This window comes from Eptesicus fuscus, chromosome 20, assembly GCF_027574615.1.
Source record: "Eptesicus fuscus isolate TK198812 chromosome 20, DD_ASM_mEF_20220401, whole genome shotgun sequence".
Classification (NCBI taxonomy): domain Eukaryota; kingdom Metazoa; phylum Chordata; class Mammalia; order Chiroptera; family Vespertilionidae; genus Eptesicus; species Eptesicus fuscus.
The window spans coordinates 30,764,586-30,784,286 of NC_072492.1; the positions used below are offsets into that span (position 1 = coordinate 30,764,586).

At 42.8% G+C, this 19,701-nt stretch overlaps 1 protein-coding gene across 2 annotated transcripts; it reads right to left on the reverse strand.

The window, feature by feature from the left end:
- Window positions 1-1,246: 1,246 nt before the first annotated feature.
- GOSR2 (golgi SNAP receptor complex member 2) lies at window positions 1,247-19,244 on the reverse strand. 2 transcript variants are annotated; one of them, XM_008149477.3, is made up of 6 exons: window positions 19,137-19,244; window positions 11,841-11,905; window positions 10,284-10,392; window positions 9,336-9,468; window positions 6,603-6,743; window positions 1,247-3,507 (listed from the first exon to the last, which is right to left on the reverse strand). In XM_008149477.3, exons 1-6 carry the CDS (start codon window positions 19,163-19,165, stop codon window positions 3,346-3,348), a joined length of 639 nt encoding a protein of 212 aa, XP_008147699.1. In that variant the 5' UTR covers window positions 19,166-19,244; the 3' UTR covers window positions 1,247-3,345. The 2 variants fall into 2 exon arrangements, with proteins under 2 accessions (XP_008147699.1, XP_028013279.1); XM_028157478.2 differs by lacking the exon at window positions 6,603-6,743 and having other exon boundaries at window positions 19,137-19,232.
- Between the last annotated feature and the right edge of the window lie 457 nt (window positions 19,245-19,701).

Consider the following 19,701-nt stretch of genomic DNA (forward strand, 5'->3'; position numbering starts at 1 on the left):
TTCCTGGCCAAACAGCCTCTCCCCTTTCACTTAGGAAAATATTTTAGGACAGAGAACCTGCCATATAAGGTGCAATAAATGCCTTATAGCCCTTTACCCAATCCTGGCAGGCTGCCTTGATCCCCGCATCTCATACTGAGCACAGGAGTCAAGTCAGTGCAGTGATCATGAGCGTGGGCTAAGAAACCAGACAGAAGAGAGGCCAGCTCCTCCAGGCCTTGGGAAAGTCACTAAAGCCCAGCCTCCTCACATGCACAATGGGGACAATACAGGACCTAACGCAGAGGGTTTGTGAAGATCAGAGGGGCAGCCCAGGAAAATAACCATGGCTGACTTCCAGTAAGGGCTCCAAGCAAGCCAGCAGTATTAAAGGTCTGGGCTCCCCCCTGAGCAAATAAGACATCCTCATCCTCACCCCCCCTCATTTAGACACTAACAAATGATGCTTCTCTCTTTGCTTTGGGGGCTCACAGACAAATTAGGGATTCCCCAGAGCACTTCAGTAGGGCTTCATGATTTAAATTGAGTCTTTTCCTTGGTATTGATATTCTACTCTGATTTGTTCTTGATCATTTCTTTATATTTCACTGTTTTAGTTATTTCCTATAATTCTCCTTAAATCTTTTCTGAGATAGGATGTAAACAAATAAGACTTACTGGGGACTTTATAAGTTGTTCTTCACTCATATATGCGGAACTAGTTCAGCATACATTTGCAAATGCTATCATCTTTGATTAACACGAATATTCTAATTCAGAAGGTTTGGGGTAGACCCCCAAGAATCATAATTAAAAGTTTCCCAGCTGCTTCTGAAGCAGCCAGACCAGCCCCTCGCCATGGAGCAATGTCTGAGAATGTCTGGCCTGAAAACATTAAAAAGGGGATCATTAGCATGGCTTTGAACCAGGTCTACCTATAAACCAGGAGATCAGGGTTCGATTCTCATAAGGGCATGTGCCTGGGTTGCAGGTTCGATCCCTAGTAGGGTGTGTGCAGGAGGCAGCCAATCAATGCTTCTCTCTCATCATTAATGTTTCTCTCTCTCTCTCCCTCTTCCTTCCTCTCTGAAATCAATAAAAATAAAAAGGAGATCATTAGTTACAACATTCTAAATAAAACAAATCTCAATTTTATTCAACCGATATGTTTAAAAAACAATGGGTTTAAGTCCAAATTTGCAAATAAAACCCATTTAAATTCATTAGGGCAGAGGACTTAGGAAAAATCCCAGCAATGAAGCCTATAAAAATCAAGACTCTCCTATTTATTTGGTCTTCGAATTTGGCTTTTCTTAAGGTGGTCACTCAAGTAAATTCCACAGAAAGAAGATATTCCCAAGTTCCTTGACAACCCACTTGTCTTAAACCACAACAGGCAAACCTTTTACCAAAAGCCTGGACAAGGTCACAGATTGTCAAATGGAGATTCTCGCACCAGCTCAACCTGGTAAATTCACCCTGACTCCACTAGGTGGTGCTCCTGTCCTGGCCTCAGACCCTTCCCTACATGGGATTGTGGAGACAAGCATTCAGTTAGGCGTTTCTCACAGACACACTGTGACTGCAGTTCCCTGGCCAGGATGGAAGACCCACAAAATGCCTCCACAATTTTTATTACAAAGTAGGGAGAATGGCTCTGAAGGTGGGGGAAGGCCTTACTGCTGGTTCATCAAGGCTAACAATCACTATAAAGACAAGTGTGGAAACCCAGTGGTGCATACTAAAAACAGATGTCACATCAGCCAATAGAGGGAGGGTGGGCAGGCGAGTTTTGCTCTCCCAGAGTTCAAGTCCAAATGGCTTAGCTGCTCCTTTTGCACCTTCCTCCAAAATGCACTGTCTGGCAAGATCTTCGAGAGTCCAGGTCTGTGCAGTTTAAAAACCCATTTTTATGGACTGCTAAGAGGCCTATGTGACTATTAAGAATCATTTACCAAAAGGGGATCTATGCCACAGATGTTGCTTAAAAGACCAATACTGCTACAGAAACAGGTGGGAGGTGAAAAGGGAAGCTGAATGGAACACACACAGAAAAGGGAAAGAAACAGAAGACCGTCCAAGTAACAAGAAATAAAGACAGTAGGTGGGGCAACACAATCAAAGGTGGCAGTAATACGGACCAGGTTTCCGGTCTGGGAAATTCTGAGTGCTAGCTTATGTCTTGCCATAAAGCTACTGAGCATAGGGCTGGGAGGGCCTGTGATCGATGAAAAAAATATGCTAAACAGGACTTTCTGGTACTTTCAGCAATTAATCAAAACAGACTGCCTTTACAATAAATTCCACGATACACCATTCTTAATCCAGGGTTGGTCAGAAAAGGGAAAAGGGTCTGGTCTCACAAGGATACCAGAGACAGTTTTAGGGTGGCACCTGCCCACACTGGCTGGGCAGAGGGGGGGCTTGGCTGGCAGTTGCTAATATATTTCCAGGGAAGAAAAGAGAGCCAAAGAGTTACAGATGTTAAAACTAGAGGTGAGATTGTAATGAAAAAATCACTAACCTTTGCTCACAGCTACTTTCTAAGGGGCCAAAGCCCAACAAAGCCTGGGCATGGGTGCCAGGCTGCAGTCTTAGAACCTTAAAAGCCAACCATTCCAGTAACTAGGGTCTTTAGTCTTAAGACTGCACATGCCCAGAGAGTAACAGTGGCCTCAGTTTAGAAAGGAGCAACACCCAACAGCTGTAATGTGGAAAATCTTACTCGTCAGCAACAGCACCAATGCTCTACGGAGCTGCTTCTGGGGAAGGGTGACAAGTATGAGCTGTCAGTCATCTGCATGTCATTTTGGGGGTGGGGTGGCTAGTTGCATGTGAATCCATTTACTGTAATGAATGCAGGAAAAGAAGACCTCTTTCCCCTCCTTCTCTCCGCTTCTGCTCCATCCTGTCCATTAGGAGCTGGAAAAGCTGGATGATGACAAAAGTGTGGGCAGTCCTGTCCGAAAGGGTCACCGTGAAAGCCTTCCAGGGGTGTGCATCATGTATGTGGACAAAACCACCAAAGCCGTTCTTTTCCTTTCCTTACTTCATCCCCTACCATTACATCACTTCCACCCCCAGTGAGAGTGAGAGTGACAAAGAGAGAAGAGGTACTTCGTTCATTTCCTATGCACCGTGAATCTTGGTAGCACTCGCATCCTCTCCAAGATGTCACAAACAGAGCAGGTTTGAAACGCTCACTGGGTTACAGGTCACAATTACTTCTGAGTGGTTTTCACAGTTAAGACGGACATACATTTCAAAACATGGCCTCTGGGCCCCCCTTCTCTCTTTCACGCACACATACACAGTCACACACGCTCATGCCGTGGGAACGTTGTCCAGCTGCTGGGCTTAGCTGGCTCATGTCAGGTACTGCACCACGAAGAACATGACCACACAGGTGAGCAGCATCCCACCAATCATAAAGTACTTGTCCTGGAAAGCCCGTTTCTCAATGAGCCGCATCACTGTGTTGGACAAGCCCAGCATGTTGGCAATGTCAAGGATCCTCTTCTGAGTCCCCTGGGGCAGAAAAGAGAAAGAAAAACAGGGTGGGTGAACATTATTATGAGGTGGGGCTTTACCAACAATAGTGTCTTAGTCAAGCCTAAAGCATATACAAAGCAGCATCAACCAGAAATAGATCACTCGCATATGGTCAAGTGACTTTTGATCAAGATATCAGAGCAACACAAGGGGGAAAGAAAAGTCTTTTCCACCAATGTGCTGGAACAACTGGTTATATAATAAATATCACATGTATGTATCACACACACACACGTCTTGTATAAATTATATATAAGTATCTATGTATATGCATATATATTTGTGTAAAAAAATGATCCTCGACCTGGGGTGGGAGCGAGCTAGAAGGGGTCAATGGGGGAGGGGGGGGGGGGAGAGGGGAACGGGACATATGTAATACTTTCAATAAAGATTTAATTTAAAAAAAAGATCCTCGATTCATATTATATATAAAACTTAATTTGGATCATAGAATTAAACATAAAAGCTACAATGTAGTAAAGCTTCCAGAAGAAAACACAGGAGAATATCTTAAAACTGGAAAGAATGCAGATGTCTAACACCAGAGGATGGATCAACAATTTGTGATACATTTGACAATGGGATGCTGCTTGGCAATAAAAAGGACCTAATTACCAACATGTAACAGTATGAAAGAGCCTGGAAAACACTGAGAAGAAGGTACACACAAAATAGTAACATCAATAACAGGCAAAATTAATTGATGGTGAAATAAATCAGAACCGTGGTTGGCTGTGGAAAGGGGCAGACTGACTTGGAAAGGGCACCAGGGATCTTTTAGGGGTGATGAAAACAGCCTATGTCTTGATACAGTGTGGATTACAAAGATGCATGCATTTGTCAAAATTCAATGACCTATACAAATAAGATCTGTATACCTCCTTGCATGTACATAATACCTCAATAAAAAATTTTAAATTATCGAATATTTTATATTAAACAGTCTCTGCTCCCTAGCTCCAAAATCCTTTCTATCAGGATGTTGCTGAGTACAACACGTGGGCTAGTGCCCAGGTTTACGAGAAGGTTTGAAGTGGGCAAGATGGAATGACAGAAACACAACTGACAGACACCAACACAATGATCTAAAACCCCTTATATAAATGTCACCACCCACCACCAATAACAAAAGGGTGTTTTCTTCCTAAACCAAGAGCCCAAACCGCCCAGCCTGCTCTTCCTCTTTGCTTTCTAATTTTCATTTTTAATCACATTCAAACTCTTATGAAACAAGAAATAGAGATGAATGCAAGGGAGACCCCAAGTTACTTCTACACACATCACCAACTGCATCTGTATGGATGGCATCTAACCTAATGCCCCACACCCATTTTTTAAATGAACAACACAGTAACAAGCAAATGAGAAGAAGCAAGAGAAGCGAGAATGACACAAGGCACTAGCGACAGGAATTCAGACCTACGTGCTGCCCAGACAATGATCTCAAAGCCTCACTGAGAGAGATCTCAGAAGTCAAACTTGATTATTGCCAGAGGAGAGCAGAGACATGCTTTCCATACGGTGATGGTGACTACTAGACTCTCACTAAGATTCTGCTTAGCTCTGAAAGTGCGTATTATTTCCTCACCATATGAAGTTCAAGCATCAAGCTTCTAAAATCACCTAAAAATTACCATAACTTGCCCCCAAAATAAACATTTTCAACTAGGAATTGCTCCAAATCATGGCCCACCTCCTTTATGTTCTCTCCCATGTTAATTTCAAACGGTTAAAGCCAAAAACTTCTCTTCCAGAGGTGGGTGGAGGGCAGGTGGAGGGAAGAAGGCAGATAGTGGTGTGTGTAAAGGACACGGGATTAGCAACTTCATTCCAGCCTCTGACCACCTCACAGGCTTCCTAGCACTTCACTTCCGGGGACCGTGCAGGGGCCGGAGTTGCTTGCACTACTCAGTGATACCAGACTGCAGTAGGAAGCCAACATTAGCCTTAACAATAAGCTCTAACCCCCACTGCTCGACGTTAGCGTGACATGGTGAGCCCTGTCCTGAAAGGGTTTTACTGCTTTTCTGAGATATGGGAAGGAGGCCAGCCGTTTTCTACAGAAAGGGCGGATTAACCAACGTGTGTCGGTTTAGATTACTGCAGGTGGCTGTTCTGAAAGGAGGGCACCGTGAAGCTGTCAGAGACCCCGCTTCAGGCCGTCAGCAGGTTACATGTCACTCGTGGCTTGCCTGACCTTCCCCCTGGTGAAGGTGGCAGAAACGTACTGAAGGCCCGTGAAGCTGACTGCCTCAACATGGTCCAAGAAAAACTAAGATAAAGCTCACGCTTCCGAGTGACTGTTTCTCACAGCTCAGTGGCTGGGAGTGCTTCGTTCACAGGGAACCACACCCTGATAATAAGGCACAGTCCACACCCCATTATCCATCGGAGTTGATACAGGAAAAGGGCTGAGGCTGAAACATCACGACTGGCATCAGAGTCTGTGTAATGTTTCTGTAAACTACTCCCAGGGGGTTGGAGTCTCAGCCAATGGCGTAGGGCTTCCAGCAATACCTGGGGCTAAAGAGTGAGTGAAGAGTTACTGGGGATCACCAGCATGTGCTCAAGAAGCTATCTCCTGCAAAACAACCAGGGCAGCCCTGAGACCCCAGCCCTGGGTGTTCAGTTACGACAGCACAAAAAGGTCTCAGTTATAAAGCACACAGCAGAGGCCCTTAGGAGAAAACACCTGACTGTGAGGTGCCCAAGTACAGCCACGTCTTCTTTCTTATGAGAGTGGATTAAATAATAGAATTTCTTAGTCTATTATTGGTTCCTCTCAGAGCAGCAGTCACCTTCAGTAAGTGGGACAAGACTTGGGATACCAAAAGATGCCACATTATGATTCATTGCAAGCACAAGAAATACCTACTAGCAAAGGCAATTGGGCTACTTTTAGACTCATAATAATTTGACACCAAAGGAAGGATCCCAAACTAAAGGGCTCCGTCTCACCATCACAGCATCACAATTTGGGAATACGTAACCAAAATGCAACTGCAGGTACCAAGCTGTTGGATTAGGCCAACACAAGAGGCCTTCTCCCTGTCCCCCAGAAGGGCCCCCACCTTCAAGGTCATTCTCTGGGCCCTCAATCCCTCCAGAATACTGTGCCCGCCTCCAATGAGGTCATCCATGCCGTGGTGAATGTTCTGGAGGGAGGAGTTAAACTGCAGTGATTCATCCATTGGTATGGTGGTGTCAGAGTCCTGTGAAAGAAACGCAGGCACTTGATTAACTTTGCTTGCTGGTCAGCCCCTGCGGTCCCACTGCGTTTGACAGCTCTGCCTGTTGGCCAAGGCCAAGCCAGAAGAATAGCCAGAGGGAATGGTGCAAGAATCAGAGGAACCTAACAGAGGGAAAAAAAAAGCAAAGCAAAGCAAAGATCTGGAGTGGCCTCTGGCACTTTCCTCAGACTTCCATTACACAAGTCTTGTTAATTCCTGCCTCTTATCATTACCCCCACTTGGGAAAAGCGATTGCTTCAAGACCTCATGGGCTTCTCTCAAAGTCTTTCTCTGACTGCTCACTAACCTAGCTTGTTTCAAATGTTCCTTTACTTGGTTTCCCCTTAATACCACGTTAAATGTTTGCTTTTGTTCTTTAGCTATTTTATCCATAGCTTATCCCTCCACTTAGACTGATACTAAGGACAGAAGAGACAGTGCTTTCCTACTGATGCCCAAATAATGTTCAGATGGGACTGGTCTCCTGAGCAGGCAAGAAAAATCTGCACAAAAAGGAAGGGAAACAAAAACTACTGACCAAGTTACTTTCCACTTTGCATGCTCATTACCCTAAGCTCACTTAATCCTCATCCTAACCTTATGAAGTAGTTAACATATTATCCCCATTTAGAGATGAGGAAACTGAAGCCCAGATAGTTGGAATACCTTGTTCAAGTTCTCACAGAGCTGGTAAGAAGTCCAGGAAGGCAAGAATCCCAGTACTGAGTGCAGAGTCTGCTCTCTTAGCCATTCTGTCTGGAGAAACATCAGGACCAATCCTAGGCTCTAAACTGACACTGAAAGTGCACTGTACACAGAAGCAATTCATGACCAGCCGTAATACTGTTCTCTTTCCTGCCTCCTGATGATCACAAACTCTTCTGTCTACCAGAGCCATTCTTACCACATGTCCTGAGCCACCCCAGGACATGTTCACTGATTTTTAGAGAAAGGGAGAGGGAGAGGAAGGTGGAGAGAGAGAAAGAGAGAAAGAGGAAGAAAGAGAGAGAGAGAGAAAAAACATCGATCCGTTTCCTGCATGCAACCTGCCAAGGCCAGGGATCAAACCTGCAACCTAGGTATGTGCCCTGACCAGGAATCGAACTCTCAACCTTTTGGTGTTCAGGACGACGTTCCAACCAACTGAGCCATACCAGCCAGGGCCATTTTTACCACTTTTAACCACTACAAAGAGATCAAACCATCTTTTCTTTGATGTTCAAGTTGAAAATTAATTAATGCACACATGTTCAATCTCCCTTGATAACACAGGAGTTTCTCACATCCTCTATTCTCAGCACCTTAAATAGTGTTCTACATATAGCTAATGCTCAGTGGGTCAGAAGACTGCAGTGTTTGAATCAATTAAAGATTTCATTTATTTGGCAAGCATTTATTGAATGCCTTTTACATACAAATCTTTCTTACTTTCCCACCTGAAAGGGTAGAGCTGATGAGCCACTATCTCAGAAAAATGTATGATAGTTCCAGATCATAGAATAAATAGAAAGTTCATTTAGTAAGTCCCAAGCCTAAAAAATGCCTAAGTAACAATCAAAAGCCCACATAACATCTTCCAGAGTGTCATAGAGTTCATTACATTATTGGAAATTGGCCATGCTTAGCACTATACCACCAACACATCTCCATCACACTTTTGAATTGTTAGTCATTGTTACTTGACTGCTTACTCTAGAGACACAGAAACTACAGAGGTACATTCTGAAACACTTGGGGAAATTTACTACAAGTGTGGACACAGCAAAGAGAGTTAAACATCTGCAAATTGGGAACTGATTTGTTCTGATGTCAGGCTTAGAAAGCTAAGACCTCTTTAGAAAACAAACATCTCCATTAAAACACACACACACAAACAAAACAAAACAAAAAACAAAAAACCACCCCAAAACCCACCTCATTTGGCGGAATATAATATGCAGAACATGAAAAAGGTCAGTATGTCCTACATCATGTGCAGAAAATGATCCTATTGAAACCAAAGGGCAAGGACAATGGTGTTCTACAAAATCAAACGAGAAAACCAGTAGGCCACTTTCAAATAGGCTCAAAACAAGTAATCCTCTAAAACAAAAAAGTCTGTTAACAAATTCCTCCAAAATTGCGCTCAGCCTAGGGACAAAAACATTGTAATGCATCTGACACTAGAACCACACACATACACAGCACAAAGGCAACTGCCCCAAGGCAGCTTTCAAATGCTGCCCTCACTAAAAATGGCCTAAGTTCTAATCATCTGTCTCTATCTGATCAGAAAAAAACGTTTCTACCATGTCAACCACGACCTCTCTGCATCGGCCCAGTCAAACCAGGCAATTTTTACCCCCGCTCATTCCCTCAAGTTAACTGCTTCCTCTTCAGGTTTCTGTGTTAGAAAAGAGATTCCCCGTCTAGTTATAGTCTCTGTGGCAATGCACAAGGTCCACTGTCATTTCCAGTTGGTCTCCTCATCAGTCTGCTTCAGACACCACCTAAAAGGATGACGCTCAGACCCTGAGCTCCAGCTTCTATGAGCTGTTGAGTACCTGCAGACTCCCACCCTGGTGCCTGGCTTACGTTGGGGGTGAAGGTGCGAGACAGAAGCTCCTCTCGCTGTCTCTCTTGCTGCTCCCTTGTGTATCGCCGATGCTGGAAGTTTCTGAGGGCAGTCTGCAGGTGCTGGACATCATACTTTAACTGGTCAACACGACTGGAATTGAGAGAGAGAGAGATATTACATCCCAGGAACCCAGAGTGGCACAATTTGAGGTCACCAGGCTTTGTCTTCAGGAAAGAAGACTTTCCTTACTTCTTCCTATGCCACTCCATGCCACCCTCCCACCCCAAATAATCTGATTTTGATCAATTACGTTGAAAATAAAGAAGTAGCTTGTGGTTAAAGTAGGGTTGTAGCACACGAGATTCCAGCAGCTTTACTTAAATACCTGCTGGTCTCTGATTCTGGATGCATGACAGAGAACAGGTGACAGGAAACAGGCTCAATGACCTCTTCCTGACCTCCTATGGATTATATCACTCCCCTGGAAGAAGCCCAAGGGCATCTTTGGCGTAAAGCATCAGCAAAGTTTCATAAAACTTTTGGGAGCAGGGGCTGGGGTAGAGGTGGTGAGGGTGGTTTCATTTTAATTTCATGGGGGACTATCAAACATTAGATCGGTATTTCATTATAATTAGACTGATTGAAGTGATTAAGAGCAAGATTCATTTCAACCCAAGAATGTAGTGGGAGCCAAAGGGTAAACTCACTTAGGCTTCAAGTGGCCATGGGTTTGGACAGAAAAACAGTACTGGAGGCAAATTTTCAAAATGACACCAATGAGGTAAGGAGACACAAAACTTCTGAGCCACTAAATTACAGAATTTTTATTTTGAGAGAATAAAATTGCACCCTTTACGGGGACTTTACAGTCTCCGTTTTCCAAAGTGTAAATGAATTTCCAGAGCATTCAATAGCCCCTGCGGAGAAAGACCGGTCTTCAGGACTAGGGTTGTTAGAGTACTCACAGTCTGGCATTCTGTCTTTTACTGGGGGGCTCCTTGCTGGACAAAATCTCCAGACGTTCTAGCTGGCTGAATATCTGGTCTATGCTTGCTTGGATTTCGTTTTCTACTACTGCACAAAAGAGAAAAAAGAATAATTGCTGGAAAAGAGATAGTGAACTTAAATTAGAATGGTAAATCAAACATATCTTTTTCCACACCCAATACTCAAAATATGTATTTCAAAAGGAGAAAAATGCATATGCTATTGAATAATAGAAAAAGTTCAAGTTTTACTAAGTGACTCTGTAAATGCTGTTTCAAATATGTATATATAGTTGTTAATGATATAACAATGCCAATTTTTAAGAGGGTAAATCTGCAGAAATAAATTTCCTGCTGTTAGAAAATAAAATGAACATTTAAATGTTATCCAAAAAGTTTTTAAGCAAAAGTCAGTATTTTCTGATACAGCATGAGGTCTCTTTTCCTTTGAGATTATTCTCAGATATAGATTATAAATATCTAGTAAAAAGACTGCCTATTGAATTCCCTATAGTAATAAGGTCAAAAAACAACAACACACACACACAAAGGGGAAGATTAGTAATCGAAACAGAGGAGAGTTCCCTTAAGGCTTTCCATAAGAATGGGTGGGCTGAAGCTGGAGTCCCCAAAATAGACCAAGTATCAGTAGGAAAGGCCCAGGAAAGAATCCATAGCAGTAAAGATATGATAAACACAGTCATTTTCCTTATCCCTTGTGATAAACCGTCAAAATGACCTCTTTCCATTTCTAATCATGTAACAATGAGATTATTGGGAAGGCAAACAAAGTCAATGGACAGAAACTAAACTGTGCACAAAAGCAGATTGCTTCTTGCCCCATAAATAAGTGACAGCAATGTCACCTTTGTAGGTTAGCTAACAAATACAGATTAGAACAAAGTGGGGCACAGAACCAAGAGAAGAGATGCTCTGAAGCTGTGGAAAGGAGACAGAGAAACGGGCATGGTGACAGCCAAGCAGCGAGGTGAGAAGGCAGCTTCGGCAGTGTGTGGGTAGCCAGCAGTGTCTGCATGACCGACTCAGAAAAAGGACCTTTTCTTATGATAGAAAAGACACTAAAAACCACAAAGCAGCCCTCTACTCAAAAGAAATCAGGGTGTGAGAACTAAATTAATTAATATTGCTATTCATTTCTGAATAGGCCTTCTAAAAAGCCACAGTCCTCACTCAGAAGAAATGACCAATTCCAGTTAAACATGTCCGACTTTTTATGGAGCACACTCCTCTAAGGACTAGGTAATGAGATTAAGACAGGTGGAGGAAAGAACTTCCACTCCCACAGGGCCATGTCAGGTTGAGTGGAGGGGTAATGGGGGATGCGACTTGGGGGATTCCAAAGGGCACAATCAGGGAAATCAGTGACTGGGCCACAGGGTTTTCTGCACCTTAACAACAGAACTCATTCCTCGCTGAATCATTAAGCCCCTGAGGCAGAAAGGCAGTCAGGAAACCCAGCCCATTAGCACCGTGTCATCAGAGAAAGGACTCTGGTCTCCATAGCTAATTACTCACAGTGCACAGACTGCTTGTCTGCCGTCTCCAGGCGTCCCATGTGAGACTGGATCTGGTGGACCTGCCTATCAAAGGAAAAGGGAGGAAATGGGTGAGACAGGAGTAATCAACAGCACTTCAGTCAGGAAAGTCAATTTTTCTGATGCCAACATGTAACTGATTTAAATTGACAGCATCACTGAACTGTAAAATTTGTATGTGGCACTTGAGGCCACATGTTTTGGCATGGTTTATAGTATCTTAACATTAATATTAATAATAATACTGACAGGCAGCATTTATTGAGTGCTCCCCCCATCTGAGACATTCTGCAAAGTCAATACCCTATGAGGAAAGTATTATTATTCTTATTTTATAAACAAGACAACTGAAGTCCAGAAAGGTTATGTAACTTGTTCAAGGTCACATAACAAGTGATAAACCTCAATCTGGACCCAGCCAATCCCACTCTCTGTTGTTTGACCCAATGTGCTGAGCACTGGTCTGTACTGGGCAGAGTCAAAGGGTGAGAGAGAGATAATCCTTGTTCTTGAGAAACAATGTAATTAGGAATGACAGGCTAGATAGAAAGAAAAGTCCCAAGAAGATTTAAGAGAAAACTAACACATGCAAGTGTAAACAAATAGAAAGCTGAGGAGCTAAGCACAGTGGTGTCATGCAAAGGCAAGTGAATGAAAGGGCTGGGGCTGAGACAGAGTAAGCTGGAGTTTTGTGGGTGAAGGGAGTTCTGAACATCATTTTGAAGGGAGACATGATTTGGTGAAGGAAGATATAAAGAAAATGATATGCAAAAAGACATGCAAACCATGTCATGGGGATTAAAAGGAGGCCAGCCTGTCTGGAAGTCAGGGTCAGAGGGGAAGGGTGGATGAGGCGATTAGTTGGACCATCAGAGGAGGGCCCTCAATGAAAGGGATCTCCTACTTGGTAAACATCTTTCCCAGGCAATATGAGGCCACCGCCATCTCATTTGGAAATGACACTATACCTTGGACCTCTGGCATGGTCCCAGACATCAGGCTCCAGAGCACCCTCAGAAGGCTCCCCAAAGCTTGGCCAAGGTCACCCTCAGAACCTTTCCTAGTGGTCCCTGGGATTAGTCCTTGGAATTGCTTATGCTACCCCCAACAACCGCCTCCTGGTGCTTATAGTCTCTCCATGTTAGAGCCATGTGAAAGGGACCTGCTGAGCTCTTATATCATCCCCAACTCAAGGGAAAAGTCACCAATCATCTTCCACCATGAGTACCACAAACTGTGACCACAGATGTACCAATGCGAGCCAGGAGCCCACATTTGGTTTCTCTAGTCTTTTTCTGGGCTTTCTTGTGGCCTCTAAGCATGACCCATGGCACCAGAAGCAAGGACAGCCTTTTAATGACTCCCAGAGTGATCCTGGGCAAGACTCATGCCCCCTAGAAATCACCACTAGAATCTGAGAGACCAGACTGCTACTTCAGCAGGTAAGTCCAGAATGGGGCACATGGAGACATGGAGGCAAAGGTAGAATGCAGCTTGAGGTAATGAACATCTGGATCAGGGCAACTGTGGAAACAGCTATAGAGGACTGGATGGTAATGCCGATCAAAGGGAGAATTAGAACTTTAATGAAGTCCTGGATGTAGGCAGTGAGGTAAATTTTCAATGGCAGCTTAACAGAGTAAATCTGAAAATTGGTGGCATTACTGACAGGAACAGAAATAAAATAAAATAAAATGGAGTGGGGTGAAAAATAGCCAAGACACTCTGAATAGGTATGAAAGGAATGACCTATCCTACCTGCTATTAAGACTTATTACAAAGACATAATAATGAAAACAATATGGCAACATGCAGGGAGAGACAGACAAAGATAGACAAACCCCAACCCTGACTCAAGAGGAAAGAATAAAGACCAGAAACTGTCCTACATATTTGGGGACTTGGTGACATACCAGTTGATCGGTGGGAAAACCATGAACTAGAAATTTATTTATTTTTTTTTTTTACAACGAAGGCACCATAAAATATAAAAAGACAGGCAGAGACTGGAAGATATCTTCAGCAGATAACAAAGAACTAATGTCGAGAATATATAACAAACAGCTACAAATCAGTAGGAAAAGTCAAACAAAGCAATATTTTTTCTTTTTGTCCAGTACAATTGATTTCTCTAGAGTATTTGCTTATTTTGATTGGCCAATTTAAATTAGTCTGAAAACTTGACTACTATTTTACTGTCAAATTTAATACTCTAACAACCATCTTGTTTTACCTTGTAAATATTAGTGGAGAGGATTATTTGCCTTCTTGAGCAGACCCTGAGCATTCCTGGTGCTAGGCTGGATTTAGATATCATAGACCCCAGTTCCCCAGATCATGGGTGCAAGACATCTCCATCAAGTCTTATTGCAGTGAGAGGGCATCTGCTGTCAGCCAAGTCTCTGTTACCTGGGACCCGATTTGAGCTGGGCATGTGAAGCTGAGCAGCCATGGGGGCAGGAGATCTCCCTCAGCAGGGGTGAAACAAAGCAATTTTTAAAAAATGAGCAAAGGGCAACTGACAAAAAAGAAAACCCAAATGCTCAGTAAACATATGAAGAGATACTCAACTTTATTAGTAATCAGGAAAGTGCAAATTAAAAATAAGGAGATATGCCTGGCCAAGCTCAGCAGTTGAATGTTGACCCATGAACAGGAGGTCACGGTTCGATTCCCAGTTGGATGACCAGATTGCAGGCTCTATCCCCAGTGTGAGGCATGCAGGAGGAAGCCGATTAATGATTCTCTCTCATCACTGATGTTTCTATCACTCTCTCCCTCTCCCTTCCTCTCTTAAATCATTAAAAATATTTTTTAAAAATAAAAATAAGGAGATATCACATTTCTCCTATTTGATTGGCAAATATTTTAAAGTCTGATAACACACATTGATATAAGGATGTGGGGAAACTAGAACTCTCATACATGGCCGGTAGGATTATAAACTGGTAGAAACCCTTTTAGTAGGTTTTTGATAAAAACTGGTAGAGTGAGCCCTAACCAATCTGGCTCAGTGGATAGAGCATCAGCCTGCGGACAGAAGGGTCCCAGATTCCATTCAAGGGCATGTACCTTGGTTGAGGGCACATCCCCAGTAGGAGACGTGCAGGAGGCAGCTAATGGATGTTTCTCATCGATGTTTCTAACTCTCTATCCCTCTCCCTTCTTCTCTGTAAAAAATCAATAAAGTATATTTAAAAAATAAATAAAGACATATTTCTAAAAAAAAAAACAAAAACCACACACACACCAAAAAATAAACAAAAAACTGGTAGAGTGAAATATGTGTATATCCAATGAGCCAGCATTCCACTTCTAGGACCAGGTCCTTGAAAGGAAAAGAATGGGTGTAGGATTCAGTTCTACTCTGTCTTTAAATACCTGAAGCATATGTATTAAATATGAGGCCTAACACATGTTATATTATTCTCTATTTTTATGTTTGAAATATTTCATACATAAAATAATTTTTTTTTCAGATGAGATTATTGGGAAGGCAATTTCAGATGCTGAATCAATGGTTTAACAAGGATCATTTATTTATCTATCACTCAGCCATTTGTTCATCCACTCATTCAACAAATAAGTGGGCTAGACAATCACAATGGTCCATGGGGAAATAAAACCACAGGTGTGCCTGTAGTGGGACAGGAGTGATATGCTGAGGATACCACAGTAAGTTTATGTTTATGTCAGGAGATATTTGATAGCCTCTCAAGATATTTTGTAGTAAATTTGGTTTGATGATAATACGGGTTGAGGGATTGATTTCCAGTGTTCCACCATAGCACTGCCTTTTGTTCTGTGTCATTCAATATTGAAAAAAAAAAAAAAATCAACTTATATTTATAAAACCTGCACATGATTTGTGATAGAATGAGGGGTTAAGATGTGACAAAACAAACATTAACATTTTCTATTTATGCTAAAATAGGGATTAAAAAGTATCCTGTCTTCAGATGTTAAAAAAAAAAAAAGTCAAATGCACACTATAAAATGCCATTCAATTCTGGGAGCCAACATGTCAAAGAAACCCTATCAATTAAAGGTTTACCCCAATGGGAGATGAACAGGATGATTGAGGGAGAGTTTAGGAATCAAGCCATGAAGACAGACTGTCAAAAGAGTCTTCCTGACCGGAGTGAAGTGAAATGGAAGATCTTGCCAGTCGCTTTCAATTCTTAAATTCTATGAGGACAGCAGGAGAGATGAGGCCAATACTCACAAAACCCTCTTCAGCTGGCTTTTACTATTTCCTAAGCTAAAAAGGATCAACTTTAATAAGTTGCAGGGAAACATTACTGACTTTTCCCATCCAATCTCTTCTTGCTTCGAATGAACTAGAAAAAAATATGGCCAATAAAGTGATTCCAATCTCTACATTTCATGCCTGAGAGGAAATATATGCAAAACAACAAAGCAAGTATGCATGGCAGGATGGGAACTACTATGTGCCAAGTGGAAAATCTGTTTTAAACTGAACTGGAAATTCAGACAACACAGTTGAAGCCAGCAAGAAACAGATACACTAGTAAGACCTGCGAGTGTGGACATCAGAAATCAGAAGTCCTAGATGTGTCTAGCATGGGGTCCGTGGTGGGCTTGGGTGATAACATAACTAAGCAGAGACCTAGGAGCAAGTAGGCAAGGGTCACTGTTGCTAATCTTTTTTAAAGCGTCAGTAGAAAATCTGGGAAGTACTTTAAAACAGAATTGCTTTTAAAATTCCATCCATGTTGCCTCTGACTGCCATGTGGAAAGATCTGGGTTGAAGTTCTAGTTCCACTATATACTAGCGAAGGTACACTGAACAAGTAATTTAACCCCCTGATGCCTCAGCTTCCTCAACTGTTAAAATAGAGATACTAATAATCACAATTATTTAAAGGGTGGTAGGTCCAAATGCAATATGAAAATGCTCTGTGCCTCATTAGCCGAAGCCGGTTTGGCTCAGTGGATAGAGCGTCGGCCTGCGGACTGAAGGGTCCCGGGTTCGATTCCGGTCAAGGGCATGTATCTTGGTTGCGGGCACGTCCCCAGTAGGGGGTGTGCGGGAGGCAGCTGATCAATGTTTCTCTTTCATCGATGTTTCTAACTCTCTATCACTCTCCCTTTCTCTCTGTAAAAAACCAATAAAGTGTATAAAAATTTTTTTAAAAAGAAAATGCTCTGTACCCTATACAGCATCATACAAGTTTGTTGTTTTAACCTTACTTATAAATAGTAAAACCGTCTGGTCATTTTCACTTTACCCACTTTGCCTCTACTATACAGTATGTAGCCTCTGATCAGAGGCAAAATTAAAAATGGAAAAACTGGTCTTGACATAAGGTAAAGTTCTTAAGTGCAACTGCTCATAAAAATCATCTGGAGAGCTTGTTAAAAACAGAGCTTCTTGTACTCCAGACCCACTGAATCAGAATCTCTAGGACTACAAGTGGGGCACCTATACAACACCGGGATCTCAAAAACAGAAGCCTGCCCATTGGCTCCTCTTTAAAGTTCATTCTAATGCGTTAAGTATAAAATGTTTATTCCACTTTTCATTTTTTCCCTCCATTCACTCTTCAGGCAGTTCAGGAGTTTGTAAGATACGTTAACTTTAAAATGTTTATCTAATTCCAATGTCCTGTACATTGGAATTAGATAAACATTTTAAAGCTATGTATCTTGCAAGAGATAATCACAAAGTGGGTTCAAACTTCAAGTAAAATTAATATGTTCAGTTAATGTTGTGTCAATTCAGCTACAATCATTAATTTCTGACACTCCCAGGACTTGGTGTGTTTCCTGTGTTTTAAATCCTCACTCAAGGATATTTTTCCATTGATTTTTAGAGAGAATGGAAGAGAGAGGGAAAGACAGAGTTGTTAAAGTAGGATTCGTGTAGATATATACTAAAAAAAAAAAAAAAAAAATTGAAAACAGGGACTTAGATTTACACCAATGTTCATATTAGCATTATTCATAATAGCCAAAAGGTAGAAACCCAAGTATCCATCTGCAGATGAATGGATAACAAAATCTGGTTGGTGTTCACACACAGGATTATTATTCAACCATAAAAGGAATGATATTCTGATACATGGCACAACATAGATGAGCTTTGAAAACATGTTAAGTGAAATAAGCCAGACACAAAAGGATATAAACTGTATGGTTCCACTTATATGAGATATCTAGAATAGGTAAATTCAGAAACAGAAAGTAGAAGAGAGGTTACCAGGAGCTTAGGGAGGGGAGATTGGGAAGGTACTGCTTAATGGGTACATCAAGTTTCTGTATGGGTTGATGAAAAAGTTCTGGAAATGAATAGCAGTGATGGTTACACAAATGTGAATGTACTTAATGTCACTGATTTGTACACTTAGAAATGGTGCAGGTGGTAAACTTTATGTTCTGTGTATTTTACCACAATAAAAACGAAATAAATCATAAAAGTTCTTTCCAAATAACAGGATAGGTATGATTCCTATTACCATACTCAACTACATGTCTCAGCAAATTCCAAAAATGCAGGACAATATTAATAAAGGACTACCAAGGAATTTAAATTATGAGAAGCTACATCAAAACTTGATCTTCTTAATGGTAATCTGTAACTAGGTAGGTAATACTGAATGCTACTTGTACAGCAATTTCTTTGTGCCATAAAAACATGGTCTTTAATATAAACCAAATCAGAAACAAAACAAAAAAGGGGAAAAATCATAATGTAGCAACAAGTTTGGGGTCAATCAAGAATGGAGGCTGACATCATTTAGGAGCTGCGAGCTATAATGAAACTTTTTGACATTAGCCCACTGATGGATCCTTCTAAATTGCTTAAGCGGATCCTGTCTGTGCTGCTTATTTTACCCTCCATCCTATCCTGCCGCACGTCGGCTCTTCTTTTGTACGTTCCCTGACTCTCCAACTAACGGCAAACTCCTTTGGGCAGAGCTCTAACAACCCGGAGCACTGAGTTGGCAGGTGCGAGACAAACTATTTTAACCGGTAGATGCAACTTTCCCTTCACTTAGTCTACTCAGCAGGTAGTCACTGCCTCGAAGATCCCGGGAGCCATCCGGCACATCTTTTCGGGCCCCAAGCCAGACCCTCCATTCGCCGTAGACCTGGGCATCCCGCCAGGAACTGACCACTTCCGAGCTGCCTCCAGCAGTGCCCCGGCGGAAAGACTGGGCCTCGACAATGGCCAAAACCCATGGCCCCAGCTCAGAAGGCCGGTCTCACCGAGCCTGCCTCTGCCCCGCCCGTGCCCCGACGCGACCCTCACTTGTGCGTTTGCTGGTACAGCGGTTCCATGTCGCCGGCCCAGCCGGGTCCGGCTCCGGCTTCCTCCGAACACGTCTTCACAGCCCTCCTTCCGGCTTTCGGCTTCCGGTCTCAGGACCCTCTCTCTCCTCTACCGGCTAGGGCTGCCCTCCCCGTACGCCTTACTGGTGGTGATTACGAGAGTAGGCAGGGGAACGAGGAAATAGGCCGGGAGAAGAAGGATAACTGTAGTTAAAGGTTCGGCCTCAGATGGAGGACTAGGAGGTACAGGTTTTGGCGGGAGGCTGTCTTCAGCATTGAGTCAGGCAGTGGCGAGGGCAGCCTCAGAATACTGGCGTGAGGTCCTCAGAGCAAGGTTGGCGGCGAATGGGCGGTTACCTGCTCTTCCTTGCTGGAGGCAGGCTAGGCTTCGCGTTAAACTGTTTGATTGTGGGTCTGGAGATGCGCTCTCCCCTGGGGTCTCTGGCACAAGCGTCTCCTATCTCAAATTTGTGTGCTCACTTGCCCACGCACCAACCCCCCCCCCCCCCCGCCACGCGCACACTACTTAGTCATCCAATAAACCC